We start from the raw sequence: 23513 nt of genomic DNA, 5'->3' as shown, positions 1-23513 counted from the left end.
TCACCCTGCACACAACCACCAGAACCTGCTGGGGAACATACAAACCAAACCAACCACCTTCAGAAGCGCCATGGTGTGCTGGGGATGGGCAGAGCCCGGGGTTGGTCAGGTCACTCTAGCGTGGTGGGAAGCCTGGTACTGCCAGGGCGGGGTGTGTGGGTGTGTGTGTGAACACTCGGCCATGAAAGCACCCGACGCTTCCTATTATTAAAGACCCATTTTTAGCAGTGCCCAGCGCTGAGCACCACTACCCACCCTAGTGTGCACAGGAAAAACCCTCGTGGCACTGCACAAAGTCACAGGGTTACACAAAGTCACAGGGTTACACAGGCCCCTTCCAGCCCTGGCGGGTCAGCTGCTGCCAGACCTTCCTCCTGGCTCATTCCACCAGCTCCAGTGTTCTCCACAGCAGGGACAGAGCCCCGCCACAGCCCCAGGCCAGCCCTTGCCATCTGCACAGAGCGGCCAGCAGCATTTCAAAGGCCAAGGGGGACAACCCAGGGCCACTTGCCTGTTGCCAGTGACAAGAGGGGCCAGGTTTGCCCTGTTGGCCCCTGGGCAGCCCCAGCAGCGGGGCCAGGGGAACTCCTCAGGCAGGACTGTGGCACATGGCAGGGGATTACTGCAGGGACAGGCCCCAGGGTGCAGGCAGGCTTGCAGGGAATTATCTTGTGAGAAGCAAAGGAATCAAACCCCAACAGATCCCAGTCCTTTTAACATCAAAGTGAAGCCACAGTTCCTTGGCTTCCCTGCTGAATGCTGGCAGGCAGCAGGACCAGCAGCACCTGCACACAGGGAGGCTGCAGAAGCACGCTGCAGAGATCCTTTGGGGACACCGGGTCGCTGGCTGTCAGCGGCTGCCTGCATGGGTCCTGGCAGGTACAGCTCGCCCACAAAGCTGGAGGCAAATCCCTCCTCACCACGCAGCAGGGCCTGCTCCCAGAACATGGCTCAGGAGCAGGGGATGCCCTGCCCACTAGGGAGCAAGCACTAAGTGCTGGCAAGGTAGGGAAAATGCCACAAACCCACTCACATTCCCTCAGCGTCCACGTGCAGGATGCCATGGAGCCCTGGTCTTGGGAAAGACCCCACAGCCGGAGCCAGGGTCACCTTCCCCACCGGCAGAGCCCGGCTGCGCAGCTTCGCTGGGGCGGCGCAGCCTGAGCCTTCGCCGTGGTCCTGGGGGGGCACTTCTCACGTGCCGGCCAGGGGTGCGCATCGCCCACCGCCAGAGAGAGAAGTGCTGCGTGACCAGCACAGCTCCGCGGGAAGCTCGAGGCAACGCAGGAAGGCGACGGGAGGAAACTTCTGCAGCCAGCCAGTCAGTTCTGGGGATCTGATGAGATTAGTTCAGTCATCTGGAAACAGCTGTTCTGGTGGCTGCTGGAATTAGATTCAGTGAACTCTCTGCACCTCCTGCTACACTTTCTTCAAGGGGACCGGTATTTACATTTAAATTACCTCACTGGGAGCCACACAGCCAGGCACCACCACACGAAGGGGCGTAGTCTGTCCTGTGGACAGCATGTGCATGGGGAACGGGTCTGGGGGTGGCCCCCAAACCCGCTGGGGTGGTCACGGACCGGAGCGGTTGCAGTCAGCCCCCGGCAAGCCGCAGCCCTGCCGCCCAGCACCTCTAAGAGCCGCCGCACCAGCCGCTGCAGCCTCGGCACGGCCGGGACACGGAGCGCACGGCCGCGCCGCGGGCAGCACAGGCGGCGACCTGGACGGGAGGGTCCGACGGGGAGTCCCGGGCACCGACCGGCTGCGGCGTCTGCACACTCCCGGGGCAGGCGCTGCCCGGAACCCCGGCAGTCCCGGCCCGGGTCCGCGTCGCCGCCTCCGCCTGCCCGGCCCCACGGGGCCGGCATACGCAGCCATCGCAGCGCCCGGGCGGGACCCGGCCGAGAGGCTGCGGCTGCCGGTGCTCCTTCCCCGCCGCAGGGCTCCACCCGGGTACCCCAGACTCCGCGTCCCGCCGCCAGCTCCCGCCCGCCGCTCCGCCCCAGGCTCCGCCCCCGCCGGCTCCGCCCCGGTACCGGCGAGCCCGCGCGGCTCCGCCCCGCCCCGCCGTGCCCCGCGCCCGCCGCTGCCCGAGCCGCGCCGCCGCCGAGCACCAGGTACGGGGCGGGCTGGGGAGCGGGGCCTCGGCCGGCGGAGCCAGGCGGGGCGGCGGCCGGGCCGGGCGCTGCGGGCATCGGCCCTGCGGCGGCCGCTGGCTGCGCCGGGAGCGCCGCGGTGGCGGCACCGGGGCCGGCACCGGGACCGGCACCGGGATCCCGTGCGGCGCGGGCACCCGGGGCGGCGCGGCAGCCCCGCGGCAGGGGGTGCCGGGGCGGTGGGGACCTGCGACCGGGGGCGCCGCGGCGAGGGCCGGGAGCGGCGAAGCGGGGCGGGGAGCCCCGAAACTGGGACTCCCCGGCGGCGTCGGGGCGGTCTGGGCACCCGCAGCCGGGAGCCGGGCGCGGCGGCCCGCGGGATGCGCCGAGGCCGGGGCAAGGAGCACGGGCTGGGCGGGTGGGGGGAGCACGGGCTGGGCGGGTGGGGTTCCCCGGTGCCCCTTCCTCCCCGCCGCCGGTGCGCGGAGCCCGGCCTCAGCGGCCCGTGCTGCCGGGGGTCGCAGCGCTCCCCGGGTCCTCCCGCCGCCGAGCAGGTGCTGCCCGGGGCAACGCGGGAGGCAGGGGCCGGTGGCACCCCGCGCCGAGCCCCCTACACTGGGCACCTCGCGGCGAGGTGGCCGGTGGCACCCGGCACCGAGTGAGCCGCTGGCTGTCGCGGCAGGGGTCTCGGGGGGACACAGCCGTGCGGCCGAGGGAGATGAATCCGTGTTGAGAGCTGCTGTGTTAGAGGGGGTCGAAGACCCCCAGGGTCGGGCCCCGGTGCGGCAGCCCCACTGCGTGCCGCCTGCCCTGCGGCCCCGGCAGTTCGGAGCGGGGGGTGCGGGCAGGGAGCCGGGCTGCGGGGGCCGCTGGCCTCGCTCAGCCGGGCTGCCTGGCACCCGCCTCCCCCTCGTCGGGAGCCGCGTCCGTCAGCCGGGGCTGTGCCTGGCTGACACACGCACACGCACGATCCCAGGGATGTCACTTTCTGTACCGCACGCCACGCTGACACCGGCCGAGGGTACGGCTGCTCGGGCTGGAGGGATGCAGGCACGCTGCTCCGGCAGCTCCCAGCGCGGTGCTCCCTGTTCGAGGCCTTTGTGTCTGCCGGCGGGGCTCCGGCCGCTGCTGAGGCAGGAGCGGAGCTGGGTGCAGCTGTGGTTGCTCCCCGTGAAACAGGCAGGCGCAGCTTGCAGGGCTGCTCTGGTCTCTCCGCTCCCCATGGGAGCACGCACAAAACCCAGTTTGAGCCATGGCTCCTTGCAGCGGTGCGAGAGGAGCCTGGGGAAGGGTCTCCGTGGAGCCGTTTCTCTGCTTGGAGCATGAGGCGGACACGTGTGAGTAACCGCCGGGACCCGGCTTTGCCCACCGGTGCCCGCACGGGGCTGGCGGCTGCCTGCGGGCTGGCTGCACGCTCGGAGGCATGGAGTGCTTCTTGCCCACTTGCAGCTCCCGGTGGTCCCCGCAGCTCCTGGGGGCATGGAGCAGGCCCCTTGGCGCGGCCGCGGCGGCAGGGGATGCTGAGGGCTGCCGGCAGTGCCCCGTCCCCTCCGGTGCTGCCCGAGGAGAGAGGCTGGGGAGCCGCCGGGAAGTGGCTCCTGGGAAGAGCTTGGCTGAGGCTGGCACCCACCATTCCTTCCCTGCGTTTCCCCTCTGCGGGAAGTGTTCAGTCCTTCCAGTGCACTCGGAGGAGCAGAGCAGATTTAAACGCAGAAGCTCCTTTAGAATGAGGTTATCTTCTTTATGAATTATAATTATTATAATTATTTAATAGTATGGTAGCATCCAGAGGCCACAAATAATTATTGGGTCTATTCCCATCTGTAGTAACAATACTACTTCAGTCCTAACTGGTGCTTTTGGACAGGGTCTGCCTTGCATGTTTACGGAGATGGTCTGTATCATCCTGGCTGTTTGGTGGGTGGGGAAACCGAGGCACACAGCAAAGAAAGACACTTGCTAATTCCTAAATTCCCCCGGTAGCCGGCATTGTCTAAAGCGCATAAAGATAAAGGGTGTGTGTGTGTGACTGCTAGATGGCATTGGAAATCCACTTAAAGGCACGAATTTGTATTCTGAAAGGACATTCTCCCGATCTGTGCTGGGAGGCTGCAGCTGCAGAGGCCTCCCACGCTGGCTGCCAGCACCAGGCCCATGAGTGCCGGCAGGACAGGACGGGGGGCTGCCCGACGGGGGGCTGCCCTGCGGGGGGCAGGCGAGGCTGCCGGGGAGTGCTGCCTGCACCCGGGGCCAAGCCCCTGGGACTCTGGACTGGCGCTTGCAGGGTCAGCCGGGGCGGTGCGGTCGCCTCTGAACTGCTGGGCAGCAAAGACTTTCCAGCTTTTTCCAGAAATGTGCTTTGTGGACAGCTTGTGGCTTTCTAATAAGATTTCTGGCATGCGAAGGAGCACGTGGAGTCCCTGTCTGCTGGGGCCTCCCAGCCCGGCCAGCTGCTCCGCTCACTGGGGCGGTGTGGCCCCAGCTGGGTGCCTGGGCACCGTTCTCTGCGAGGTGAGACGTTCCTCCCCAGGGAGAGCGTGGAGCTGCTGGAGGCCTCGTGATGAGCTGTGTCTCCCGTGGCCAAAATTCTTTGGGCCATGTCCTACTTCCCTTGTCCTGTGATCACTGCAGGAGCAGCCCGTGTTGGAGGTGCTGGCAGAGCCCGTGTACTCCAGTGCTGGGCACCAGCCGAGCTCTCCCTCTCTTTGTGCTCCATCTCCACATGAAACATTTTCCCACATCTGTGTAGTCGCGCAAGGCATCTCCGGGACTCAGAGGAACATGGTGTTGCCCACACCACGTTCACCGGGAAGGAAGCCACTGAGCAGGGTGGTTTTGTCCTGCTGCGGTAGGCTCCTCTGTGTCCCCTAGGGAAGGTGCTGAACCACAGTGCCCAGCTGCAGACTGCGAGGGATGCTTGCCTGCTCTTCCACAGAGGCAGCTGAGGGAAGCCTTGGGATGTGAAACAAACTCCTCCTGACTTCATACTGCTCCGTATGGGCTGTCTGCCACAGTCTGCCCATGTTCCCCTGGGTAGGTCACCCTACCTCTCCATGTCTCATTTAAAATGGTGATATCAGTGCTCCTCTGCTTGGCAAAGAGAGTTGGGAAAGCAAGCGGGTAGCAGTGAGAACAGAGTCATTACTGTCATGACAGCTGTATTAGCATCCATGGGAGACAGAGGAATAATTTGGCTTCTACAGGCTTCTGAAAGCTTTGTGCAAAGGCTTTGTACTTCGCTGTGTCTCTTGGCCATGTAAAGTCTCCATCTGACAGCACCAGCATCTGCAGTTGAAAGAGCGATGCAAGCAAGAGTCAGTGACCTCTGTGCACTGAGAGGAGGATGATGTTGCTTCTTCCCTAATTGATGGGATCCCTTCCACAGGGCATTAGCCATGGTGCGTGCGTTGAGGGCGGCCGGGAGCCTCAGGCAACCCTGCGAGGTGCCCGCAGGGTGCTCGGGGATGCTGGCACTGCAGGGAGGTGGGTGGCCGGGGCTCCTTGCTCCGGCCAGGCGAAGAGAGCCTTCTCCTGGGCCCTGTGGCTGGGAGAGTGACTAATTCTCCTGCAGAGCACTTCAGCCAGTGACCTAAATAGAGATGCGTGCAGATCCCTTGGCTCTTGCGAGCTGCCGCTTGCATCAGGCCCCGGCTGACACAGGGGAGGACCTGTGTGTCGGTGATGCTGCTTGGAGGCCTCAGGCGATGCTCGCTGGGGTGCTGCAGAGCACGAGGCACCCAGGGCATTGCCCCAGCTGCAGGGGACTGTGCCTGCTGCCCTCAGCCAGACCATCCCAGGTGTTTCTGGTGGAGTCCCAGTGGTGTTTGAGCAGAGCCTAAGACCTTGCCTTGAACGCTTCCAGAAGGGAGGCTGTGAGGATCACTGGAGACATGGGGAGCTGGCTTTGGGGGGCACCGGCAGAGCTGGACCTGCTGAGCGCTGTGAAGTGTGGCTGGAGAAGGGATGTGTTTCTTTGCAGGGAACACAAAAGGGCTGAATGCTGAGGAGGGAGCAGAGCTGTTCAAGAGGAAGCAGTATATTGGCACAAGCACAGTCAGATATAAACTGGCCTTGATTAAGCGCCTGCAGGAAGTTAGAAGGTCTGTGAGCCTTGGAGCAGCCGGGCTCTGGAAAAGCCTCCAAGAGAACCATGAGGGTAGGGCATGAGCTGGCTTCGTGGTGGAGCTTCCGCAGCGAGGAACCGGATTTTGGGTTTGCTAGCTGCCGGAGGAGATGCTCTTAGTTCTCCATCCTCAAGTCCCACAGATGCTCCAATCTGAGCACAAACGCATCAAATCCTCTTGGAGCCAAGGCAGGATTAAGCTCTGCTGCTGAGTGATGTGTTGCAAACCTGGCTCCTGCCCGGTTCTCCACTGAGACCAAATGCCTCATCCTCCAGTTCTGCCCCTCTCCGTTGCCAGTGGCACCTCTCTCCAGAGATCAGGAAAAGCAAAGGTTTTGTCCCAAGAGAAGCCATTGTACCCAGTGAGTGGAGCTGGGTAATTAGCTCTTCTTTTCTGCAGTTCCAGGAGAATATGACTTCCTCTCTCATAAATCTAATCTCCTGGCTTCCTGCGTCTTGAGGAGAAGATTTATGTGTCTGCTCTGGTTTTCCCTCTGCCACAGACGCTACCAGGACGACGAGGTGGAGGATGGGTGGAGAAAGGGACAAAGCTGTCCCGGGGACAAGCAGTGTTGTTCACGGGTGTGGGGAGCAGCTGGACCCTCCGTCGGTGCCTGCAGTCCCACTGTTTGATGGCTGTAGCTGGGGTCTGCCCAGCAGCCTCATCAGTCCCAGGCTGGTCTGTTCCACAAGACACCGATGTCCATTGAGTCAGGAGGAAGAGCTGAGCTGGGCCTTGCTTCCCAGGGGAGGAGGAGGAGGTGGGCATGCAGCTGGAGGCTTTCCCTCTGCTCCGCAGTATTTTTGGTGGATGCAGGTAACTTTCCAGACAGGACAGCATGAAGCAGGGCTCTGTTCCTCTAACGTCAACCCTGCAGCCCATGTGAGATAAGTCTCAAGATAAAAATTCAGAAGATTTAGTGCCTCCCTCTCACAAAATTCACCATCCATCAGTACTGGTCAAAGAAGAGCGGCCCAGTCAGGGGGGCATTGGCTCTCCAAGGGGAGACTCACAAGCCCTTTACAGGCTGCAGGTAGGAGCTGGCAGTGCATCGGCAAAGTGCGGGCTGGCAATGCAGGATCAGTTTGGATCCCACCATGCAAAGTGGCATGGCAGATTCATGGATCTGAAGGGCACTGAGCTGGGGATTGCAGCCAGGCTGATGCGTGATCCAGAGTTCCAGCATCGTTCACAAATCCCCATCATTCTGAAGAATATTTGCTGTTTGCAGGGAGTGAGGACAGTCTGAGGACTGGGTGAGTTGGCACCTGAAGTTCAGTGGTATCTGTGGCCAGGTCACACGGGAAGTGCTTCCTGATGCTTCCTTGGCTTTTGGGCTCACTCAGTGGAGGAGACGTCATTCCCAGCTGCACTGAGCATCCAGCTGAACCGGAGAGGCCACCACTGAGATACTCATGTCATCTTTTGCATTACAGTGGCGGAGTCTGGTTTTATCAATACATCATCTGATGCGACCTGCTATCTCACCTTGTTCATGCACTCATAATTCCCATATGAACTAGAGGAGAAAAACACTCAGACCTTAAAAAATTGCCAGACGGGGGATCCTGCAAATCCTTTCCAAGTTGTTCTACTGCCGGCTGGCCTGACTTTCTTAAAAAGTCACTCCTCTGACTGCCCTGATCCCCGCTTTTCAGCCGCCGTTTTGCTGCCAGGCTGGAGAGGAGCCTGGGGCTGCCGCAGCAGAGACCCATCCTGCACAGCGTCTGCTCCGCGCTCCTCGCATGGCTCTATATTTGTCTTCTTCCTTCCTTGCCCTTCTCTCAGTCTTGGTATACTCCGCACATTTTCTCAGTGCTGACTTTTTCCTTTGAGGTCAGTGAGAGCCAGTGCCCACGCGGGGCCCAGCTGCCCCTCCATAGGACCTGGGCAGAAGCACGGCTAATTGGCGATGATTGCTGGATGATTATGTCTTGAGACGTGCTGGTTAGCCAGTTTTTAATCCATTTAATGTGTGCCACATTGCTTTCGTATTATTCTGCTTTCTTCGTCAAAATGTCAAACGCCTCACAGAAATCCGAGTCCGTTCTGTCGAGGCTTTTACTTCCATTGACCAAACTTGGAACCTCATCAAAACAGAAAATTGGTCTGATAAGCCGTGTTCTCCGTGGCCCTGCGCTGACTGGCATGGCTGGTACATGCTGCCCTCCTTCAGCTGTTGCTAGTCAAGCTCCAAGCCCATTCTCACACCGCTGCCCCCCATCAGCCTCGGGCTCTCCCGAGGCTGCTCTCCACTGACATGCCCCAGCAAGGACCCCGGTGTCAGCTGTCCTGCAGGCGCAGAGCCAAGAGGAGCACGCAAGAGCAGGGCACCAGGGCTCAGTCTCTTGCCCCCTGCTAGCAGGGGTCTCCTGAGAGCCACCTGCACCAGGCACCTGAGGACAAGCATCAGCCATGGCATGGCAACTAGGACAGGTCTCCTTCCGCCATGCCCTCCCCTGCTGGCCTCTGTCCACAACCCCACTTGTCCCCTGGGAGAGAGGAGCTGCTGCAGCCCTGGGCTCCCGGCAGACCAGACCCTGGAAGGGGCTGCTTGGGGTTCGGGACCTCGGACGGGCTCCGGCTTCACTGCACCTTGTCTCTCAGTGCTGCCTTCCCACCAGTCCTCTGCACCGCAGAACTGACCAGACCCCTGGGTACCTTGTCCTGGGGCAGGGTGGTGTCAGCGGGAGACATCCCTGCTCCTGCTCCTCCAGCCTGGCCAGCCCAGCTCCCTATACTGGGGTGCTCGCGGGTGAGCTGGTGGGGCACAGGAAGGTGCGTGGGGAGCGTGGCTGCATGCTGGACACACAGTGCATTGGCTGGGGCAGGCAAACACGTGGGGGGCGTGGGTGAGCCTGTGGCCCCAGGAGTGGGGCCGTTTCCCTGTAAATATGCTTATGGATAGCAGCTCCAAAGTGCTGGTGTGGCTGGGGGTGTGTGCTTCCTGCATGGCTCCTTGCCGGTGGCCCTTTCTGTGCATCCAGAATGTCCCTGGAGCTGCGTTTCCAGATAGATCTACTGGCAGAGCAGTTTTCTTGGATTCCGCTACAGTACAGGGGAGCCCATCAGATACTGCAGCCGCTGGGTTGCACAGTCCTGATTCCATCCTACAGCAGGACTCTTTATCAGCACTTGAAGATGCCAGCATGCTGCAAACAGTGCCTGAATGTGGCACTAAATCTAACTGTACCATAAAGCTATACACAGCGAGACGAGTGGGAGGGTCCGAGCTTTTGGTGTTTGACATCCTCAGAGCTGTTCCCAAATGGAGTTAGCACGTGTATAATTTATAGAGTTTTTCTTTGTCCTTGTGGCTTGTATCTGATCCCTCCAGCAGTTCGGGAGGCAGAGGGTGCTTTGGTGGAGGCCCTGCTGACTGACAGCATCACGTTTGCTGCGTAGGCAGTGGAACGGCCTTGTCTCGCTCTGCCGTCAGCTGTGGCTCAGTGAGGTCCCTGCTGCAGGCTCGCAGGGGCTGCATCTGCGCTGGGACCATGCCGGCAGCACTCCTGCCCCGTGCCTGGCTGTGGGAGCAGTTCCTGGCACCCTCTGCCCCATGCCCGTTGGCACTTCTGTTAAGGAAGCCTCCGGAGTGGGCTGGCCACACATGGGCTGACCTGCCGGAGTGCTCAGCCCAGCTGTGCTGGTCCCAAGCGGCGCTCAGGCCAGACCAGCGCAGAGGTGTGCCAGCCAGCCCCGCTCTGCCACTCAGCGTGTGGCCCTCCTGGCATGGACGTGGCTGGGGATGCTGAAGTGGGACGCCGGCGCAGGGCACGCAGGCTGGGTGCCAGCCGTTGTGGCAACGCAAGTTGGGGTGTGTGTGTGGCCCCATGGCTGCGGCAGGGCCTCGAGGGGGGGGTCCCCACAGCCCCTCACTGCCTCGGCAGGCTCTGCCTGGTGCAGCTGGGTGCCAGCACTGCCCTTTCCCCCAGCCAGGCACCCACTGGCAGGCGCAAACACGGGGCTGCTGCTCCCGGGCTGGCACGCAGGCTGCGGCGAGCGCAGGGTGAGGGGGCAGGTGGCGCTGGCTCTGTCCCTGAGCCGGCTCTCTCCTCTGCCTGTTGCTGCCCATACTAACGAGGTGCCCCATCCCTCTGCTGTGTCTCCATCGCGTCCTGCCTCACAAACATCTCCCGGTGTCTGGGCACAGCTCCAAGCTCGGGAAGGAAAGTGCTGGGTGGCTGGGCGGCGCGTGGAGCAGCATCCCGACTAATGCTGTGCGGGGGCTGCAGAGGCACAGGGGCATGCAGTGCTGGGCAGGGGGCTGTGTCAGCCCCCTGCTCCACTGGGTCGGCAGCTTGCTGCTGGCCTGGGGAGGCACTGGGTGCCAGCACGCTCAGCACTCGGGAAGTTTGCTTGTTACCAGCACAGGGTGACTCCAGGCCACCATGCTGAGTCAGCCGCTTCATTACAGCAGGAACCAGGCAAGATGGTGAGGGGAGCCAGGGGGGCTGGCTGGTGCCATGTGTCCATCTGCAGTGAGGGCGGGAGGGCTGCAGGGCGAGCAAGGCTCCCATCTCCCTGCGCTGAGGGAGGTGCAGGGGCACTGGGGGAGCAGTGGGCTGTGGTCCGAGGCAGGGGCCACAGTGCTGCGGGATGCACAACACGGCATGGTGCGAAGGGGCGAGTCCATGCCACAGGGAAGCCCCCGTTGCTCTGCTCTTTGCCCATGCCACAGCTACCTCCGGACGTTCCAGACCTCAAGTGCTGGGGGGCTGAAATGCCAAGCACAGCAGTGCCGCTGCCCACCAGGGCTGGTGTCTCCAGCTCTCTCACTCTCCCTCCCTATCCCTGGCACTGCTTCCCAAATTAAGCCGTTGGCCTCCTCTGCACCTGGGGGCACCTTGGGCAGGGCTCCTGGTGTGTGCCCTGTGCTCCACCGGGTCACCTGCCCAGGCAGTGTCATGGGCCAGGGCAGCAGCTGGTCACCAGGGTGGGCAGAGGCAGGGCAAAGCAGGCATGGCGGCTTTCTGCTGGCGGGGGTTACGGCCAGGACAGGGCTGCGAAGGAGGGATTGCCCTGCCTGCGTGAGGAGAGGGAGCCCTGCACAGCTGCGTGGTAAGGATGGCAGGGGCAGGGACATGGACATGGCCCCGGGGGTGTGATTACCCCTGTGCAGGAGACCTTGTTCAGGGGCAGGACAGCCCCCTTGCTGCCTGGGAAGTGCTGTTGGTGACAGGGACGCATCCCCAGGCAGGAGCGGGGACCTTGGTCCTGCAGCCAGGCCCTGGCGGTGGCCCTGCGAGCAGGAGCTGTGCAGCGTGTTTGCAGGTGAGGCAGAGCAGGCGAGAGCTGCGGGCAGGCGGGCTGCCTGGGGCCACATGACGGCGGAAGGTACAATGCCCCGGGAAGACCTTGCTCTCCAGAGGCGAGCATCCCTGAGCCACAGCCCCACGGCAGAGCCTGGGGTGAGAGCTGGAGAGACACCAGCAACTGCCCTTCCCCACAGCGAGGTGCAGGGAGCAACCCCCCGGTCTCACCAAAGCTGCAGTCTCAGCCGTGATGCCTGTTCTCCCTCCTGGCTGGTTCTCACACACCCGAAGTGGCTCAGTGTTCCCAAGCCACGTTTGTCCCACTGCCCACAGAGCTGTCCCCCGTGCCCGCAGCCCAGCCAGCCCTGCTACACCTCCGGTGGGTGCCGTGGGCAGGATGGGGCCCTCTGCCCAGTCCAGCCGTGCCCCACGCAGGACGGGTTCCATGCCCGCTCCAACCATGCCCCACACAGGGACCCCATGGAGGCTGGGTGCCCCACACCTTGTCCAGCCCCATGCAGAGCTGGTGCCCCGTGTCCAGCAGGTGCCCCGTGTCCAGCAGGTACCCCGTGTCCATCCATCCCGCGCAGGAGCCCCCCGTGCCCATGCACAGCAGCCCCCCGTGCCTGCCCTCCCGCTGCCAGCACCCTGCAAACATGAGGCACCAGCCCCAGCGTGGCAGAGCTATTTTTAACAGCTGCTTCTGCTTGATTTGAGCTGTGAACTTGTAACGTGTTTATGCTAAAGGGGTTTCTTTTTTCCTTCTCTCTTTGTGCTGAAGAGGCAGCTCTGGAGATCAAAGCTTGTCTCTTCGTGTTTTGTGATGGTGGGGCTGGGGGGAGCGCCCAGAGGCAGTGAGGCCGGCCACGCCACGGGGCAGTGCAGCGTGTGGTGGGGCTCTCCTGGCCTCGGGGGGCCATGGTGGCGGGGCCAGAGCTGACGCACCTCTCTGTGTCCCCGCAGGTCCGGAAGCCCAGGAACCATGGGCAGGGACAGCCGGCTCCTGGTGCGCCAGGCAGCCCGCCACAGGCAGCACTGAGCTGGGGCAGCCGTGGGACCATGGGATGCTGGCGCTGGCGAGGGGGCACGGCAGCGGGCAGGGCTGTCAGGGCAGCGTGCCAGGGGCTGTAGGGTGGGTGGCAGGCAGCATGCCCGGCAGCCCCTCACCTCCCTCCGGCACAGCATCCCCTCTCCGCAGCGGCGCGGGATGAGGCTGCCCGCTGCCCTGGGCAGCTCTGGGGACGGGTGCAGCCCAGGGCTCCGGCCACCAGCACTCGGCCCCCCGCCGCCCACCGCAGTGCCCGGCCACAGGGCAGCAGCACTGGGGCACTGAGCCATGGTCAGCCGGGAGCCCCTTCCCGGCAGAGCCCCCGCCAGCGAGGGCAGCCAGGAGAAAGCCATGACGGTGCGCTCAGTGCTGCTCAACCGCGACTCGCCCGACATCGAGAGCCGCCTCAAGCGCCGACGCAACCGCACGCAGCAGGTCCGCTTCAAGGACCTGGTGGAGGCCGGCATGGGGCGAGCGGCCAGCCCCCCGCCCAGGCCTGCTGCTGCCCCTGGCCCCAACACCCCACGTGCCTCGCCGCCACCCAGGGATGCCCCTGAGCTGGTGGCTCTCAGTGCCTCGCGGCAGAGCTGGCCCCAGGCCCAGCCGGGCTCGCTGACGCTGCCCATGCCCAGGAAGGCGTGCATGAGCACTGCCATCCAGACCTCCCCCAGCCTTCAGAAGCCCTTCCCTGCCTCCCAGCCCCGCAGCAAGAGCGTCTGCGACGTGGCCGGGGACACGGTGCTGCCCAGCACCACAGGGAACACCCGGTGCCCAGGGGAGGCCGTGCCCACCGTTGCCAGCTGGGCTGTGCCCCCACAGGTGTCCAGCAGCCTCCCCATGCATGATCGTGCCACGGCCCCTGCCCAGCACGCCATGGTGTGCCACGTGCCACCGCCCAGGGATCCCTGTCCCCCTTATCCGGACACGGCTGGGTGCCCTGCTGCCCACTGCACCCCCACAGCGCAGAGCTGTGCCCCCGAGGCCTGCCCACTTCCCCCTGCCTGTGCCCGGCTCCGTGGAAACCCCAGGGGCAGCCGTGGGGCTGCCCCACGCCCAGCCTCCATGCCCTGTGGTCAGCCCCAGCCACCCGCTGAGACGCAGGGGCTTGGCCGGAGCGACTCAGAGTGGAGCCTGCTCCGTGGGCGCCCGCTGCCCCAGCCCTCGCCACACCACCAGCAGACCATCCCCACCATGGACACCCACGGTCTCCGCCAGCCAGCTCAGGGCAACCCCCCGTGGGACCCAGCACCACCCCAGCACCAGCTCTGTGGCACGCCCTGGGGGGGGCCCTGCTGCACCTCGCCAGCCCCTGTTCCACCAGCGCTGGGCTGGCACAGCTCTGCCACCGCCGCACCGGAGAAGACACCAGCTGTGCTTGGCTGTCCGGACCCCCACGGCATCTACAGCCGGCTATATGCTGCTGAGCCTGGGCACGGCCAGGCAGGACCAGAGGGGCCCAGGGAGCCGCTGCCCCCCGCCCCACAGGGCACCGGGGCGGGGACGCAGCCGGTCGGGTGGGCACCGGAGGTCCCCCAGCATGAGCAGCCCTGCCTCACCGCCGAGCATTCGGAGACACTGCGCCACATCCAGGACCTTCTGCAGCTGGTGGTGGTGGCCAAGGGGCCAGCGGGACCACCAGCAGGGGACGAGGACACCCGGACATCTCAGGGAGAGGGCCCACGGGGTCCTGGGGAGCAGGGGGACCTGCAGTCCCAGCTACAGTCCCTGGAAGGGGTGCTGGAGACCAGCCAACAGACCATCCGGGTGCTGCTAGACGTTATCCAGGACCTGGAGAAGAAGGAGGCCCAGCGGGATGGGTGAGTAGGCGGGGATGCAGAGAGGGGCTGGGGGGGCCAGTGTCCCTGGTGGGGCTATGGATGGAGGCTTAGGGAGGGGGGCTGCCTCCTGGATGCATTTCACACTGAGAAACTCCTCGGAGCTGCCATCCACACGCATGTGGCACCGCATGCCGGTGCGATGTCTAGCCCACCCTGGCTTGTTCTGCATGTGACTGCAGCGCCCTCCCTGCACCCAGCGAAAGGGTGCAGGGGGGGGAAGGCCAGGGGGATGAGGGGAGCTGGGCCCCCTGCCCGGCTCTGGTACGGCTGATGTGCCCATTGGTCACTGGGAGCGGAGACCTGGAACGTCTCGTGGCAGATGTCCCGAGGCAGCCGCCATTCCCCAGGGACAGCCTCCCTATTTCTCATGCCTGCTTTCAGCCCCGTCCTTGGAGTTACCTAAGGCACAAATTTGGTGGCTGGTGCCCCAGTGACTGGCATGTCTGCGCTTGAGGGGGGTGCCCATGCATCCCCATCTTGCCCTGGCCTGCCCAGGACCTGCTCTGTGGGTGGGCAGGACATCCCCTGGGCCAGTTTTCCTTGGCCTCCCAGGTAGATCTGCTAATGGAACAAGGCGTTTGAGGTTAGCCTGTGATGGCCCAGAGCTGAGACCCTCCAAACTCACCTCACACAAGGGCCACCAAACTCCCAGGAGATGCAAGGAGCTGCTCACCCCATGGTCCTGGCACCCTCCTGTAAAACCCTCTGAGGCTTATTCCCTACACCCTGAGCCAGCCAGCTCCCACCAGGGCAGTGCAACGATCTGTTCATTAAATTAAATTAAGCCCATGTTGGCTGTAACTGAAGTGCCAGCAAAGCTGCCCTTGTGCCACCTCGTGGAGCAGAGCTGGTGGTAAGGGACTGCCAGAGGTCTCTGGTCCAAAGCCCACTGAAGGTGGGTGCCGCCAGGACAGGCTGCTCAGACCCCTGTCCAGCTGAGGTTTACTATCTAAGGGGATGGAGATCCCCCATCTCTCGGGCCCCTGTCCTAATGTTTGACCATGTCTTCAGGGTGAGAACGTGCTCCCAGTCTCTAGTGCTCGTGCAGCTTGTCCCTTGTGGGGAGAAAAGCAGTGAAGAGAAATGCGTAGAGCCTCTGCGGTACCAAGTGCTGGCTGTGGCTCAGGGTATTCCCATTAAGGTCCTGCTGCAATTCCCCTGGGTCAGGCAGCAACCTCGCCTGGGTGCCTGCACTGGGAGCACTGGTGCAGGGCCGGAGGGACAGCCTGCATGGCTCAGCTTGGCCCGTCCTGTCCTCAGCGACCCATCTGTCTGCAAGGTGGCCCTGGGGCGCTGGGGACCTTGGTGGTGTGGAGCATCCCCTGTGCTGCTTCTGGGTGGCATTTTGGGTACAGCCCTGCTGTGCTTCAGCCACATGGGGACAGCATGGGATACTGGGCTCCTCAGTTTGGCAGCTTGTTAGTTTCGCCTCGCAGGTGGAGAGGCGTCTGACATGCCGGGGACACCAAGCTTAGCGCATGCCACAGCAGTATTGGTATGTCTGATTTGGCATATGATGGCATGCAGGAAGGGATCTGGACCTGCCAGATGGGCAGCTCTCCTGGTAGTCCTGACCCTGGTGCCTGCGCACGTATTTGTTTTATCTAAAACAAATGACTACTAAATACCTCCTTCCAATTAGGGGTGATAAAGGTGGTGTGGATCCCACAGAGGCGATAGCAAAAGTGTGTCAGCCCACAGGGGCGTTTAGGTGGGGGGTGCAGCACCATGCTCCCTCCCTTGGCACAGGCTGTGTGGCCGTGGGCACAACCCGTGTGTGCCCGTCCCAGCCAGGAGCCACCGGCAGCCCCTGGGCTGCAGCTCCCACGGGCTCTTCCCTGTGCTCTGAGCACCCGCTCCCCCGGCCATGTGGGAGCTCGCTTTCATCCGTGCCCCGTGCCCTGGCCGCTTCTGCTCCCACACAGCACGGGCGACCTTGCCTGAGGGAAGGAAAGTGTGCTCCCGGGCTTGGCCCTGTTTGCTCCAGAAGAGCTGCAGCACCAGCAGCTCAACGCACCCTCGCTCCCAGGGAGCTCAGCACCCCCACCGTGCTCCTGTGCCCTCTTGGCTTTTCAGAGCAAGACCCTGAAAAAGTGCTTCTTATGGCTGAGCACAGCAGTGCTGCACCTGCCTCTGTGGCTGGGGACCTGGCAGCGGTGCCGGGGCCAGGGCTGGGGTTTGCTCCTCCCGCCATCGCTGCTGCTATTGCTGGGCATCGGCGTGCTGCCCTGGCACGGCCCTCTCGCCCCTTGCCTGTCAGGGTCGCACAAGGGTCTGCTTCCCTGCTGAGTGCCGCAGCCCTGCAGCCATGCAGTGGCCCTGCCGAGCCTCATCCCTACAGGGTACACCGAGGGCATGTGCAGAGCGGTGCCTGTTGAGAGGGCAGGTTTGCTTCTGCAGTCAGAACTGAGCTTGTCTGCTTGGGAAGCTGATTTAGCTTCACTGCAGGCAGCTTGATTAAGATCTCAGCTCCATATACTGTTGCAGTCAAATGAGCAAACAAGATGCCTGGAGGCATAAGGAATGGGATAGGAAATCACATATAAAATTATCCTCGTGTCTTTATGCTGAGGAACAGCATGGCCTCATTTGCCACGGGCCAGCGTCCTGCAGGCACATGGTGGCTCCAAGGTGCCTGCCGTGTGCCAGAGCAGGGCCACCAGCCCAGACACTGCTCGTGGTGTAACAGGTCCTCACTGGGTCCAGGCATCTGCTGCCAGCAGCATCCCACACCAAACACCTATCCCAAAATTAGCTCTCATCCTGCTACAGAGGTGCAGGCTTATACGTTAGATACCCTCACACACACACACTCACACACACACACATATACCATATATATATAAAAGGTATCATGTTCTAATTTATGTGCTAACAGTATAATCCCAATTGTAATACATAATTTGGCGCATTAAAAGACCTAGTTTCTGAAGGCTGAGAACAATCATGATCAAGGTCAAGTAACAGGAGGAAGATTTAAACAGGAAAATGTGACTACTATGTGGGACATGTGGGTGTTTTCTCAGCTGTCCTCCAAAAAGCTGCAGCCTGCCCGGCCAAAGAGGGGCAATGGACATGTGGAGATGGTGTCCGCAAGGGTGACAAAAAAGCATTTCACAGGGCCCTTTTTTTACAGCTCTGAGGGCAGCCAGAGTCGGGGCACCAGAGAGAACACCCACCAGTAGTGCTGGGGGTCTGGGGGTCTGCGGGCAGCTCCCTGGCACAGCCCCCAGCACCCTGGAGGCTCAGGAGGGCTGCAAAGCCAAAGGCACACCAGTTCAGAGAAGTTGCTGCTAAGCAAGGAGAGACATTGGTGGACCATTTTCCCAGGGAGGTGGTGGCCCTCCTGCCGGCAGCTGGAGCCAGGGCCAATGGTGGCACGACAGAGGCTGCCAAGCTCAGGGGAGCACCAGGCTGGCACTGTGGCCAGGCAGGAGATTCACTGCCGGTCCCTGGTGCCCCGTGGCTGCCTGGCCCCTGGGCTGCGGGGATGCTGCAGCCAGTAGAACCCCTGAGCTCACAGGGTGACAAGAGCTGAGATGTGCCACTGACAGACAGTGGGGATGCTGGGGACATGGAAAACTCGGTCTGCACGGTGAGGCCAGAGCACAGACCTGGTCCTGGGGAGCAGGCAGCTGGGGAACTGCGGGCGGGAGGGCGGCAGGGCAGGCAGGTGGTGTTTGCCCAGCGGGGCAGCATGCTGTGTGCTCTGTGAGCGTGCAGCTGGCCTGGGGCTGCATTGTGGCCGGTGTTTAGTGCCAGCAGCAGAAACATTCGAGGTGCAGATGCCTTCTGCAGAGATCAGGAATGAGCACAGCGTTGGGGCTGAGCTGAGCTTTGGCACTCATCAGCTTGAGTCCTGCGAGCCTTCCCTGGAGGAGGCTGCCTCTCTGGTACAGAAGCATCAAAAAGAGATAAATTCTGAGTTTGGCATAGGCTGGTGATGAGTCCAGAGCATCTTCCTCTACCCATCTGTCAGGGCACTGCTCTGTGCCACCAGTGCCCCCACACAAACCTCATGCTGCCCGTGGTACCATGTGTGGGGAGATGGATGGTGACCTAGGGTGGCTGTGGGCGAGAGGTACAGCTCTGGGAGGGAGGGATGAAAGGAGGCGGACACAGCATGAAGGATTCAGGGCCTCTGCTGTGCCTGTCTCTGGTCTGCGCCCATCTCAGGAATGTGCAGAGCTGAGAGGCACCGCACTTGGCCTGGCATTAAACGGCATCACACGGGAGGAGAGGAGCTGGGACCCAGGGGGGATGGGGCTGGATCTCAGGGAGGAGAGGAACTGGATCCAAGGCAGGATGGGACCTGGGATCCAGGGAGATGAGCTGTGTCCCAGGGAGGACAGGAGCTGGGTCGCAGGGTCCCAGCTCACGGCTGCTGGAGTATGAACTGCAGAGGCAGATGAGGGGTCTGGGCAGCTGGGGAGGTAGAGGCAGAGCGAGGGTGGCTCTGCTGGCTCACAGCACTTCTGCTCTGCCGCAGGCGACATTCTTACCGGACAGGGCAAGACATCGCCAACTGCGGGACCTGCCGGGACTGTGCCTGCATCATCTACAGGTAAGAGCCAGCTCTGGCACTCCGCGCCTTCCCAGCAGGGCCCCTGCTCTCCTCTGTCCCTCATCCTCCTGATCTGGCTACAAGGCAAAGCTGCAGGGGGGTCTGCAAGCGTTCGCCCCTGGGGTCCATGCCAGGGCAGGGAGGGGGCCTGCCCGCCCACACTCCATCTCCCATCCCTGCAGCAGGGTGGATGCTCAGGGCACCCCAAGCTGTGAGGGGCTGCATGGCCTCATCCTGTCCAGGTCAGAGTGTCCCCAGGGCACATGGCACGAAGACAGTCACAGCTTTTCCTCCCCTGTCCCTCCTAGTGTGGGAGCTCTCTAGCAGAAACCTCTGGCACCTTAGAGCAGACACAAACCTGGCTGTGCGGGGCCAGCTTGGCCCCTCTGTGCCAGCTCCTGTCCCTGGCAGAGGCCACTGCAGGAAGCTCAAGGGAAAAAGTGACAGGGCACGCGGGGAGCGGCTATCCCCGTGCCATGTGTGCTGTGCCATGTCCTTGCACCTTGTCCTGCTCACCCATTCCTGAGGGACCTGTCCCATCCGCAGCCCTACAGCAGCTGGGTACGTGGAGGCTGTTAGCCCTGCTGTCCCCACAGCCACCCCTGCTCCTGGGGCACCATGGACGGACAGCTCACGGGTGTCAGGGGGGGGCACTATGGACGGACCACTCGCAGGTGCCAGGCGACTGACCTCATGACAGCCGCCAAAGCTGCCCAAGTCCACCTGAGCACAAAGGCATTCTGCTGCTGGTCATGCCTTGCAGGGGTGGCAGGGAGGAGAGAGCTAGCACCTCGCGGACTGCAGCACACCCTCCTCTGGCACCAGCCGGGGGGCATCTCCCCTGCTAGACCCCACTGGGCTCCAGGTGAAGGCCAGACGGAGCCGATTTGCCAAAGAGCAGCCATTGCCAAAGCCCCTGCGCTTGCCAGGAGGCTCCCATGGGACTGGAGAGAAGTCGGCAGTGCCTGTTGTGCCAAAAGATGGTTCGGTGCTAAATGCAGCCCCACCTCACAGCCCAGCACCCGAGGGGTGCAGAGGTGTGCTCATCAGCACCCAGAGCCATCTGGGCACAGGCTGCGGCTCTTCCCCCAACATGCTGCCGGGGCTCCTGGCAGGGCTGTAGGCACCTTGCCATGCAGCAGCCAGCTCCTTCCATGTGTCGAAAGGCCAGAGCAGGGTCCTGGTGTTATTTGGCTGGAATCTGGTCCCTTTATCAGTGTGGAGAGCAGCCCTGCTCCCAGAAGGAGATGGGGCGATTTCATGAAGGATGGCTGACTGGTTGCAGCTGGAAGGAGAGTTGCTCTGGGTTTTTTTTTATATTCTGTAAAGGCAAGATATTGGGGAAATCCTCATTAGTGGCTGGTGGGTGGGCTTGCTCACCCACTTGCAGTCCAGGTTGCATCTCATCCCTGCGCCAGCTTTGCACAGATGCTGCAGACTGCCGGTCACGCAGAGGGTTCCTGCCCCTTGCCGGGGTCTGGGACTGTGGAGTCTTGGCTCTGCTTCCCTGGCATCAGCTTTGGGTCAGGGCACGGAAGCCCTTTCCTCCACTGCCCTCTCTCCTCACAACCCATTCAGTCTACAGGGAAAGGTGTTTCATCCTCCCAGTGCAGGCAGTGATGTGGCTGGGTCCTTCTACCTGTCAGCACTGTGGGAATCCAGGACTTTCAGTTTTGCCCAAGCCTTCTGCCCGTCCAGGCATCTGTGGGTGTCCGTTTGCCCTTCTGGCTGTGCATCTCGCTGTCTTCCTCTGTGCACGTTTGGTGGCTGGCCAGGCATGTTCTCATTTTGCTATTAATTAGGCTTTGCTAGTGCTTGGAAGTGCAGGATGCGGCACAAGTGCAGGACAGCACACACATGTGTGCACAGGGCAGTTTAGCTGCTGCCCTGCTGGGCTTTCGTGAGCACCTGTGCATGGGATGGGCACACTCCCCTGTGGGCACCTCTGGGCTGGGGGGGGCCTGGCTCCAGCCCCGCTGTGCACCAGCATCCTCATGCTCCCTGTGCCGGCCACCCCACATGCCCACACCACCGTGGGAGCAGTGCGTCTCTCACTTGTTCTCCACTTATTTACACCACAGACTCCCCTGCTGTAGCTCATGGGGGACTTCAGTGCTAATTGGGTCTGACGAGCCTGTCTCCACGTGGCATTGTGGTTGGGGAGAGATGTCACATCTTGGGGAGATGGCTCCCTATAATTGTCAGGCTCCTGCTGGGAACTCCCTCTGGGCTTCGCTGCCATCCGTGTGATGAGAAGAGGCTCCGGTGGGACCCAGGGTGGGGGGAATGGGTGCATCACCAAGTGCAGAGTGCACTGGGTGCCAGAGCAGCGCTCCTGGCACTGGCCCCCAGCAGTGGTCAGCAGCGAGGAACAGACCTGCCCACCTGTGTCCCATCCCAGGGACATGCACAAATGTGCCAGCTGTGCACCTCCATAGCAGTCCTGAGCCCTTCTGCTGCATCTGCACTGGGGAGTCAGGGTCCCTCCCCATGCTGCCGCCCTGTTATGGGACTCTCTGCCACAGCTTGCCCTTTTTGCTAGAAATAGCTGGGGATGACTGGTGTCCTTGCAGGGGACCTGACAGGAGGTGACAGCGTGCCAAGCAAGGGTTCAGGGGGAGCTCTCCGTGTGCGGGGCGGCTGTGCCACGTGCATAGTGCCAGGCACACACCACAGCACCTCACTGATCCGATGGGATGTGGCTGGTGTGAGGAGGTTGGAGTGCTTTCCATGTGAGGAAACATCGCAGCACGTGGCCGCTGGCAGCCAGCCTGCACGCTTGCGGCGTGCTGCAGGGACATCGGAGGGCTCTGGCACTTGCAGGAAACCTGAGGGCTGGGGGGGGGGGGCACAGCCCCCCTCACCTACCCAGACCCAGGGCACCCCCATTCCTTGCAGCACCAGCGGTGTGACAGGCAGCAGCACAGCCCTTGCGCGCTTCTGCCACCTCCTGATGCTGCCACAAGCTGTTTGGGACTGATCCCGTACCCCCCTACCACAGCCTCTGGGGCCAAGGCCGGTTGGCAGGAGCTGTCTGAAGGTGCATGCCAACAGGACGCCCCCTTGCAGGGGTGCATGGTGACCCTGGAAAGTCTGCCCACTGGGAAATGCCAGGAGCCCTGGAGAAACCTGCCAGAAAAACACCCCAAGGGCCACTCCACACCGCAGGCCCCCAGCCAGCCACTGTTCCTGCACGAGGCCCCTGCCCTTCCCACGGGCTCAGACGTCCCCAACAGCCACTGAAGTCAGGCTGGTCCCCACCACAGTGCCTTCCTGTGCAGCAGCGGGGCTGAGCTCCCAGCGATATGCCATGGGGGTGTGGGGGGGGCTGAGCTCCCCAGGGGCTTGTTTAGGGGTGCCGGGGTGGAGGCGGGCACGGGGGCACAGAGCTGTGGCAGGCGGGGGGCCGCAGCGGGTGGTGGATGCCCTCTCACGCTGTCCCCCTGCCCCGCTTGCCCGCAGCGTGGAGCACGATTTCCGGCAGCAGGAGGGCCGCTTCCAGCAGGTGCTGAGCCATATCGAGGGTGACACGACACCGAGCTCCCCTGCCACGGCAGCGGGGACAGTCTTGCCACCCAGGCAAGAGCCGTCACCAGTGACGAAGCTGCCTGTGAAGCTGGACACAAAGAAATCCAGGCGCAAATGTTTCTGGTTCCTGTGAGCCAGCGGTGCCCGGTGAGCCAGGAGCGCAGAGGCACCGTCCCAGCACTGACCCCCTGCCCACATCTCCCTCTCCTCTCCCTCCCTCTGACGGTAGGGTTTGGGTAGCACCAGCTTTTATATTTTTAACTGTTCAGTTTAATGTATCAAAGCCCCTGTGTAAATAAGGCGAGGGGAACAACGGCTGTATTTAATGAGAATTCAATAAATTCTACGGAGACGCTATTTTTGTTACATCCTCTCCCACCTGTGCACTTCTGTTCTGGATGAGCATGTGGAGGGGGCCAGTGGCCGTTCCCCTACATGGGTGGTAGTGCTTGCCCAGCCCCAGGCATCCACCCCCCAGCGAGAGCACCCTGGGGCCCTCCTCTACCTCAGGTCTCCGCGAGGGCTGCCTGCAGCCCCAGTGCTCCCAGTCTGCCCTGGCTGGAGTCAGTGCCCATCCCTGCACCCCACAGCACGGACTGCTCACCTGTCCCCCCTGCTGCTGCCTGCAGGTTAACAGGGGCACTGAGGATCCCTCTGGTGCCCTTGGTCAGAGCCGGTGGAAAATGCTCTCTGTGGGACCCGGAGAGAGGAGACCTGTCCCTGAAACCTTCTGGGTGGGAGGTGGGGCTGGGTGGGGGTCCCAGGGGTCATGGCTCTTCTTCCAGCAAGCATCTCCAAGTGAGGTTGGGGGCCTGAGCCCCACACAGCCTGCCTGTACCCGGGGCTGCCACAGAATCGGGGACTGCGAGGGCTAGAAATTCCCTCTTCCCCTTCGCAGCCAGCTGGCAGGACCTCCCTGGCTGCAGGATGTGCTGGCTAATTACAAGGAGAGAGGAATTAGCAGCTCAAATATTCCAGCCTCTGCAAGGCTGCCCGCAAGAGAAGTTCAGCATCAATTTAATGAGGGTCCCAGATCAAAGCAGCCGGCGGCAACAGT

The 23513-nt window shown here is 62.5% G+C and overlaps 3 protein-coding genes across 16 annotated transcripts in view; 1 reads left to right on the top strand and 2 right to left on the bottom strand.

Annotated features, from left to right (window-relative positions):
- The window catches only part of LOC130152350 (dedicator of cytokinesis protein 2-like), an 80353-nt gene that overhangs the window by 16237 nt on the left and 40603 nt on the right, over positions 1-23513 (bottom strand). The window lies entirely within an intron of this gene.
- LOC130152392 (nascent polypeptide-associated complex subunit alpha, muscle-specific form-like) lies at positions 314-22813 on the top strand. Its single transcript, XM_056345901.1, has 4 exons — positions 314-2120; positions 12442-14343; positions 18854-18928; positions 22391-22813. The coding sequence occupies exons 2-4, from the start codon at positions 12815-12817 to the stop codon at positions 22587-22589; spliced, it is 1803 nt and encodes a 600-aa protein (XP_056201876.1). The 5' UTR covers positions 314-2120; positions 12442-12814; the 3' UTR covers positions 22590-22813.
- LOC130152411 (translation initiation factor IF-2-like) lies at positions 2525-9018 on the bottom strand. The gene is made up of 2 exons (XM_056345952.1): positions 8885-9018; positions 2525-8818 (listed from the first exon to the last, which is right to left on the bottom strand). The coding sequence occupies exon 2, from the start codon at positions 3730-3732 to the stop codon at positions 2710-2712; it is 1023 nt and encodes a 340-aa protein (XP_056201927.1). The 5' UTR covers positions 3733-8818; positions 8885-9018; the 3' UTR covers positions 2525-2709.

The sequence above is a fragment of the Falco biarmicus genome, chromosome 1, assembly GCF_023638135.1.
Source record: "Falco biarmicus isolate bFalBia1 chromosome 1, bFalBia1.pri, whole genome shotgun sequence".
In the NCBI taxonomy this organism is placed as follows: domain Eukaryota; kingdom Metazoa; phylum Chordata; class Aves; order Falconiformes; family Falconidae; genus Falco; species Falco biarmicus.
This window is presented reverse-complemented; position numbering and strand designations above follow the sequence as displayed.